The 9,178-nt window shown below is 43.0% G+C and overlaps 1 protein-coding gene across 1 annotated transcript; it reads left to right on the top strand.

The window, feature by feature from the left end:
- Nucleotides 1-1,917: 1,917 nt before the first annotated feature.
- Nucleotides 1,918-4,312, top strand: LOC133553451 (CXXC-type zinc finger protein 5-like). Its single transcript, XM_061901667.1, has 2 exons — nt 1,918-2,135; nt 2,817-4,312. Exon 2 carries the CDS (start codon nt 2,947-2,949, stop codon nt 3,823-3,825), a length of 879 nt encoding a protein of 292 aa, XP_061757651.1. The 5' UTR covers nt 1,918-2,135; nt 2,817-2,946; the 3' UTR covers nt 3,826-4,312.
- Nucleotides 4,313-9,178: the final 4,866 nt, after the last annotated feature.

The raw sequence follows: 9,178 nt of genomic DNA, 5'->3' as shown, positions 1-9,178 counted from the left end.
CACACCTTGACATTAAATAAATACATACATAAATAAAAATATCAAAATAAATAAGAAAATCTAAATAAATATATAAATAAGAAAAATATTTAATGGTTAGAAAACGAAGAATATATATATATTTTTTGCAGTTTATTTGCCATTTTTCACATTTTACGAGATACTGATGTTGGGCTTTATTAATCAGAAGCTATGAAGTTATCAATATTAAATATTACTATGAAAAACTCGTGTTTATTTAAATATTTCACTCCGTGAATAGTGCCTGCTCGGATTATATTTGAATGGAAATAATCCAACAAAATAACTTCTCAAAGTTGTTCTTGTGGCCTGAGATGCACCTGATATGTATATTAACATGTTATTGTATTGTGTTAACTAACTGTGAGATGCAACTGATATGTATATTAACATGTTATTGTATTGTGCTAACCACTAGTTAGCACTGTGAGATGCACCTGATATGTATATTAATATGTTATTGTATTGTGCTAACACTAGTTAGCACTGTGAGATGCACCTGATATGTATATTAACATGTTATTGTATTGTGCTAACACTAGTTAGCACTGTGAGATGCACCTGATATGTATATTAACATGTTATTGTATTGTGCTAACAGTAGTTAGCACTGTGAGATGCACCTGATATGTATATTAATATGTTGTTGTATTGTGCTAACACTAGTTAGCACTGTGAGATGCACCTGATATGTATATTAACATGTTATTGTATTGTGCTAACACTAGTTAGCACTGTGAGATGCACCTGATATGTATATTAACAAGTTATTGTATTGTGCTAACTAACTGTGAGATGCACCTGATATGTATATTGACAAGTTATTGTATTGTGCTAACCAACTGTGAGATGCACCTGATATGTATATTGACAAGTTATTGTATTGTGCTAACTAACTGTGAGATGCACCTCATATCTATATTAACATGTTATTGTATTGTGCTAACAGTAGTTAGCACTGTGAGATGCACCTGATATGTATATTAATATGTTGTTGTATTGTGCTAACACTAGTTAGCACTGTGAGATGCACCTGATATGTATATTAACATGTTATTGTATTGTGCTAACTGTGAGATGCACCTGATATGTATATTAACATGTTTTTTGTATTGTGCTAACAGTAGTTAGCACTGTGAGATGCACCTGATATATATATTAACATGTTATTGTATTGTGCTAACTGTGAGATGCACCTGATATGTATATTAACATGTTTTTGTATTGTGCTAACAGTAGTTAGCACTGTGAGATGCACCTGATATATATATTAACATGTTATTGTATTGTGCTAACTGTGAGATGCACCTGATATGTATATTAACATGTTTTTTGTATTGTGCTAACAGTAGTTAGCACTGTGAGATACACCTGATATATATATTAACAAGTTATTGTATTGTGCTAACTAACTGTGAGATGCACCTCATATGTATATTAACATGTTATTGTATTGTGCTAACAGTAGTTAGCACTGTGAGATGCACCTGATATATATATTAACATGTTATTGTATTGTGCTAACTGTGAGATGCACCTGATATGTATATTAACATGTTTTTTGTATTGTGCTAACAGTAGTTAGCACTGTGAGATGCACCTGATATATATATTAACAAGTTATTGTATTGTGCTAACTAACTGTGAGATGCACCTCATATGTATATTAACATTTTATTGTATTGTGCTAACAGTAGTTAGCACTGTGGGATGCACCTGATATGTATATTAACATGTTAGGTGAGATGCACCTGATATGTATATGAAGATGTTATTGTATTGAGCTAACAGAAGTTAGCAAAGTGGCGTGTGGCAAGTGAGCGTGTTAAAAAGTGTCAACTTCCCGCCACACTTGGGATGTTTGCGAGTGTTTCCTCGGGTCGTCGTGACCGCCACGCCACGCCGCCGAGTCCACTTCGCATTTTGAGCGACGCCCCCAAATTCCGTGCCGAGTGTTTGCAGACCCTCCGGGACGGAGAGGTGGAGGAGGACTCGGCAGCTCGGCCGTCTGTGTTCACCAGCAGCGCCAACACGCCATTATCAGCCCATGACTTCACGCCACCTCCCCGGCAGCGGCGTTCGGTCAAGGCGGGCTACTTTCCCCCCTCTCCGAGGTAAGATGGTTCCTAAGCTACTTCCTGGTTCGTTGCGGCTGCTTTGTGTGTTGTTGTCGCCTTTCCGTGTCGCAGCGACCACTCGGACTGGTCAGCGCCTCGTCGTCGTCGTCGTCTTAGGTAACATCAAGTCCGGCCACAAGCTTCGCCATTGTGCTCCTAAATTTAAAAAAAAACACGCCGCGGTGCTGTAATGTCCACGCCATACGTGTCCATTGTCGTGTTTGTCCACTAACATGTCCGCGGAATATACCCTGCTTCTTTTTTTCCCTTCTCCCCCTTCTTCCCAGCCACCGCATCGTTGCGCACCTCGCCGCTGCTCGTCGTCGATAGCAGGACAAAAGACAGCCTGTTTTTTTTTTTGTTTTTTGGACGCTTCTCCTTCCCTGCGCCGCTGCTGGCACACATAAGAGCAGTCGTCAAAATGTATTTGAAAAGCGCGCTCCACATTTGACCTGCGCATATGCGCATATCTTTGCATATTGTTGTCGCTCTGTTATTGATTGCATTGATATACCGTGAAATTCTTAAAGGGATACTAACCTCCTGCATGCGGAAACCCCTGCAAGCTCACAGCTGCCTCTTTTACCCCACATGATCATGAGTGTTATTATTATTATTATTATGTTTATCATGATATTTTTGTGTGGCTAACATTTCTGTTCTCATGTCGCTCCCCAGGACTCTACGGCGGCTGCAGAGAATGGGAATAAGGACGCAGGCCGAGGTTTGCCATTTTGGCTGAAGTGAGAGGATTTCAATCCCCGCAGCACGCACACAAGGACACAAACCTCCGCCCACGTTCACGGATATGTCCACAGCGGTGGACATTGCTGGCCCTTCCTCGCCAGACCCGGCTAACAGCGGCGCTAAAATCCCCAACGAGCCGCTCAGACCCAGCCTCAAACGCTCCAACCACCCTTACGGACTCTCCCATTTGGTCAGCACCCCTTCCCAAGCCATGGACGTCAAGGGCCTCATCCAGCCCTCCCCGGAACAGGAACAGGCGGCCCCGCCCGGCCCCGCCAAGCCTCGCCGTGCCCCTTCCTGGCCCGACATGTGGGAGTCGCCCAGCGGGCTTCACCTCGCCCACGCCGCAGAACTCCTGATGCGCGCCGGGCTGCTCGCTCTGACCCCTGCCGCCGCGGAGCAGGCCGGCTCCGGCGCCCAAAGCAGCCAGGTGGCGGAGGCGAAGGGAGGCAAGGGGGACGGCGAGGGCGGCGGATCCGGGCCCGAAGAGGAGGAAGAGGACTCGCCTGGATGCAGGGCGGACATCCAGCCCTTCCTTGGCGCTTGGTTCCCCTTCAGCCCCACTCTCTTGCCGCTCGCCGGGTTCCAGATGGGCGGAGGCCACTGGAGGAGCGCGGCCTTGGGTGCCGAGGGCATGGAGGGCCTGGTGGCTGAGGGCCACTCCCCTGGCTCCCTGGGCGGCGGCAGCGGAAGCAGGAGGAAGAGGAAGCGCTGCGGCGAATGCGTTCCGTGCCGGCGGCAGACAAACTGCGAACAGTGCAGCAGCTGCCGCAATCGTAAGAGGGGACACCAGATCTGTAAATACAGGAAGTGCGAGGAGCTGAAGAGGAAGCCGGGAGGCCCCGGGTTCGAGAGCAGAGTGTCCGCGTTTGACCTCAGAGGCTCCGACTTTTCTTTGGGCCTGGCACAGGAGAGGAGCAGCGGCGCCTTGGATGGATAATACGTTTGCCGCACAGGATCGCGCTTTGGATGATTGTTGAGGAGCTGCAATGTAAACACACACACACACACACACACACACACACACACTGGACACAATGTTAACAAGCTGGGTCAGAGACGTGGACATGATGTGTTGAGTGCACAGCGGCACTTCTGTTCTAGAATGTTCTCACTCATCCTTTCTTTTGACAATCAGCGAATTGGAGAGAGGAGAGAGAGAAGGATACCAAGTGTCACCGTTTCCATGATGACTGTAAATAGACTGTAAATAACATTATGTCTTTTTTACATCCCTTTCCAGTTTGGATGTATTGTGTTGCAAAAAACAAACAAAAAAAGAAAGAAAAAGAGCCAAGATGTTTTGTTTCTAACGGGGACTCTCGATTCTGTTGTCACCGCATCACCGAGTCATCTAAATTATTTCATGTGCAACTTGTACGTATAGATCTGTTTGCCCTTTTGAAATAAAAGAAATTGGCCACGTGCGCTTGTCTACATGCTTTTTAAGTAACTAAATATTATTCTCTACACTTTATACTTAGGTAATTATTATTATCTACATTCTTTATGATGTGTAATAGGGTTGGGCGATACTGAAAGTGTTAGTATCGATTTGATACCAACCAAATACGGGAGGTGACAATGCCGCTGACAATACTTTCTGGTTGAACACTTAAGATCTCCACAAGATCTTTTGATTTTTGTTTTTAACGTGTTTATCATGATAATAAAGACAACAAAATGGATTGTATCAGTAAAGCGATAACTCTGGTTTAGATAGCAACACATTTGAAGCTGGGGTACTTGAATCTTGTATCACCAGGCAGAATTCAAAGTAAATACTCTGCGCACCTGGCTGATAGTCCTCCCCGGTCCCCTCCTCTCTGGAAGTGCACACCACATAGGTTGTTGACAGTTGACGGTGCAACCAAAGATCCCCGAGTTCGTATTTTGTTGCAGAAAATAAATGTTGTCAAATGTACGTGTTTTTGTTTACTGTAATTTTAAAATGCTCATTAAGTTGCTAAGTTTTAATATTGCCATGTACCATACAAAAAAATTTGCAAAAACTACAAACTATGTCTCTGCTTACAATACACGGAACAACAATGGTAGGACACGTTGCCACGCAAAATAATACTCACAAAATATAGGAAAATGGAACATTAGATTTACCTGTTGAGAAGAAAAACAGCCACATGTGCGTCTGAAGTTAGACCAAGACTGGCCGACGATAAGCCATCCATCCGTCCATTTTCTACCAATCACCTTCCATCTTAAATACGCCCGACTAATATTTATTAGGATTTTTTTTTTTTTAGATGTACAGCATCTTTCTTTTGTTCTTCTGATTTCTTCTTGTTGGGGTTTTTAGCAGTGTATGCTGTAACAGCAAGGGCAGGTATTGCGATTTTTTTCAGGTGGCAGCCATGTTAAACTGAAAACAAGTCACTACAGCCGATAAGAAGTCTCCTTCTTGGGTGCTACTTGCCCTTCCTTTCTCTACATTCTGTGATTGGATCTGGAGGGGTTGACCACCAGAACGAGAAATGAGTTTGTCTTCCGTGGTTTCATTTACTAAAATACTTAATTATGAGGTAGAGACAGCACGCAGACGTACAATTTTTTTCCAGAAATGATTACTACTCTGATATACTGTATGACACATATATGATTTTTTTTTAGGTAAAGAATATAACTTGGGTTCCCCAGCTTTAATAAGGTCAGACGAAAACCTAAACAATTTTCCCATGCTTAAGAAATAATGTAAATGTAATTGATCTGTTCTAGACACCTCAAAGTAACACATTGTTATAAATAATACTAAATATCTACTTGCAGAAATAATTAAGAATAGGTTGATTGGCAACACTAATTGGGCCCTAGAGTGTGAATTTTGTCTGTCTATCTGTGTTGGCCCTGCGATGAGGTGGTGATTTGTCCAGGGTGTACACCACCTTCCGCCAGGATGCAGCTGAGATAGGCTCCACTACCCCCCGCGACCCCGAAAGGAACACGCGGTAGAAAAAGGATGGATATATAAATGAGAAATTAATGTTATCAATTACCAGTAACCAGGGGCAGCATGGTAGCTCAGTTAGTTAGTGTGTGAGCCTCACAATACGAAGGTCCTGGGTTCGATCCTGGGCTCGGGATCTTTCTATGTGGAGTTTGGATGTTCTCCCCATGACTGTGTGGGTTCCCTCCGGGGTACTTCGGCTTCCTCCCACTTCCAAAGACATGCACCTGGAGATAGGTTGATTGGCAACACTAAATTGGCCCGAGTGTGTGAATGTTCTCTGTCTATCTGTGTTGGCCCTGTGATGAGATGGCGACTTTTCCAGGGTGTACCTTGACTTCTGCTCAAATGCAGCTGAGATGGGCTCCAGCACCCCCACGATCCCATTAGGGACAAGCGCTAGAAAATGGATGGATGTAATTACCAGACACTTTTTTTTTTGTGCCAAACACAGCAATCAACTGGGAGGGGAGATCTATCTTTGTAGTTTGTTTGACTTCAATAGTTTTTCTCACCTTCTTTATCAAAGTACTCACAACTTTCTTTGGCCCCATTTTGGCCTGTTTTGCATGTGCACACATCAATAACAGCACTGAAACTGAGTCAGTAACACCTGGGTTTTTTATTTTGGCAATCACCTTTTGGTGTGAATGGATGTAGCACCATATTTGTATGCAGACCACACAGGGCAACACAACAATATCAACAAAACAATGCAATCATCTACCATTAAAGCCCAAATAAATACAATAGTGTTAAATGACACTCTTGGCTCTCATTCCCACCCTTTAAAGGCCTACTGAAACCCACTACTACCGACCACGCAGTCTGATAGTTTATACATCAATGATGAAATATTAACATTGCAACACATGCCAATACGGCCTTTTTAGTTTACTAAATTGAAATTTTAAATATCCTGCGAGTTTCTTGTTGAAAACGTCGCCGAATGATGATGCGTCACGGACTGTGAGGAAATATTAGCGCTGCACCACTAGCGGCTAAAAGTCGTCTGTTTTAATTCCATAATCACACAGTATTCTGGACACCTGTGTTGCTGAATCTTTTGCAATTTGTTCATTTAATAATGGAGACTATAAAGAAGAATGCTGTTGGTGGAAAGCGGTGGATTGCAGCTGCCTTTAGCACCGAGACACAGCCGGTGTTTCTTTGTTTGTTGTGAAGCGGACCGGTCAAGCGAACATGTTTTCTCTACGTCAACCAGCATGTTTTTGGATGGGAAAATTGTGATATATATCTTACCGGAGACATCATTGGATTATTCGTCGTCATGCAGCGGCTGTCAAAAAAGGCAGCTGTGAGCTTGGCTCCTCAGCTGCGTGTTCACCGCAGGCATCCGACCTCGAGGTATGTCTTTACAATCTTTAAAATCTCACTAAAACACTATTAAAACAATAAGCAGATAAGGGATCTTCCAGAATTATCCTAGTAAATGTGTCTAATTACATCTGAAACGCTCACACTGCCGCCGCCCGGAGCCGTCGCTTTTTCTTTCTTCTTTCTAGTCCTTCACTATCAATATCCTAATTGACAAATCTTTCATCCTCGCTCAAATTAATGGGGAAATTGTCGCTTTCTGCGCCGAATTGTTCTTACTGCTGGTGGCTTCCATTATAAACAATGTGAATATGTGTGGAGCCCTGCAACTCGTGACGTCACGCGCACATACTTCCGGTAAAGGCAGGGCTTTTCTATTAGCGACCAAAAGTTGCGGACTTTATCGTGGATGTTCTCTACTAAATCCTTTCAGCAAAAATATGGCAATATCGCGAAATGATCAAGAATGACACATAGAATGGACCTGCTATCCCCGTTTAAATAAGAAAATATCATTTCAGTAGGCCTTTAAAGGCCCACTGAAACCCACTACTACCCACCACGCAGTCTGATAGTTTATATATCAATGATGAAATATTAACATTGCAACACATGCCAATACGGCCTTTTTAGTTTACCAAATTGCAATTTTAAATTTCCCGGGAGTTTCGTCTTGAAAATGTCGTGTAATGATGATGTATACGCAAGACGTAACGGGGTTTAAGGAAATATGAGCGCCACACACACACACAGCTAAAAGTCGTCTGCTTTAACCACATAATTACACAGTATTTTGGACATCTGTGTTGCTGAATCTTTTGCAATTTGTTCAGTTAATATTGGAGAAGTCAAAGTAGAAAGATGGAGTTGGGAAGCTTTAGCCTTTAGCCACACAAACACACGGTGATTCCTTGTCTAAAATTCCTGAAGGTGAAACTTTACTATGTATCTGAGCCAACGTGAATCACGACAGAATGTCAACCAGCAGGTTTCGGTGAGAAAATTGTGGTAAAAAGTCGCTTCTTACCGGATATCAGCTGAGCTTGTGCCGTCCATAGCTGCCGTCGACTCCCCTGAGACACTGCACGTCAACACACCTGTGGAGACACCACTGACTATCAGGTAATATTAAACTCACTAAAACACTAGCAACACAAAAGAAAGATAAGGGATTTCCCAGAATTATCTTAGTAAATGTGTCTAAAAACATCAGAATCTGTCCCAATGCAATCACATTTTTTTTTTTTTTTCCAGTCCGTCGCTATCAATATCCTCAAATACGAATCATTCATCCTTGCTCAAATTAACGGGGAAATTGTTGTTTTCTCGGTCCGAATAGCACTTTTTGTTGGAGGTTCTCATTAAAATCAACATGTGACGTCGTCTGCGACTTCCGGTAGAGGCAGGGCTTTTCTCTTAGCACCGAAAGTTGCAAACTTTACCGTGGATGTTCTCTACTAAATCCTTTCAGCAAAAATATGGCAATATCGCGAAATGATCAAGTATGACACATAGAATGGACCTGCTATCCCTGTTTGAATAAATAAAAAAATCTCATTTTAGTAGGCCTTTAAAACTTAATCCCTGAGTTTGTAAACAACACATCCAACGCATCATACATTTATGAAACTATCATCATGTTAGTGACATCCACCTTGGTGTTGATACCACAGGGTGTCATATTTAATTGGCTGTTTGTTGGTCACCGTGCCTCCGCTCATGCACGAACGTGCACGTTTACTCCTCGGTCCTTGCGTGTGTGTGTGTGTGTGTGTGTTTGTGAAGCCATGTGTGGATTATGAGTCACCTAATGGTGTGGCAGAGAGCCTTATCACAACGCCACAGACACACACACCTACACGCTGCTTGGCGAGCACACCTAAGCTGACACACACACACACACACACACACACACACACACACACACACACACACACACACACACACACACACACACGTTGACGCAATGTCCTTTTTATTCATAACTCCACAT

The sequence above is a fragment of the Nerophis ophidion genome, linkage group LG05 (genome assembly GCF_033978795.1).
Source record: "Nerophis ophidion isolate RoL-2023_Sa linkage group LG05, RoL_Noph_v1.0, whole genome shotgun sequence".
Classification (NCBI taxonomy): domain Eukaryota; kingdom Metazoa; phylum Chordata; class Actinopteri; order Syngnathiformes; family Syngnathidae; genus Nerophis; species Nerophis ophidion.
The sequence above is the reverse complement of the archived record's forward strand: the minus strand, read 5'-3'. Positions and strand labels throughout refer to the sequence as shown.

Coding starts and splice junctions, on each gene's coding strand:
- LOC133553451 (XM_061901667.1), top strand. CDS start 2,947: ATGTCCACAGCGGTGGACATTGCTGGCCCTTCCTCGCCAGACCCGGCT.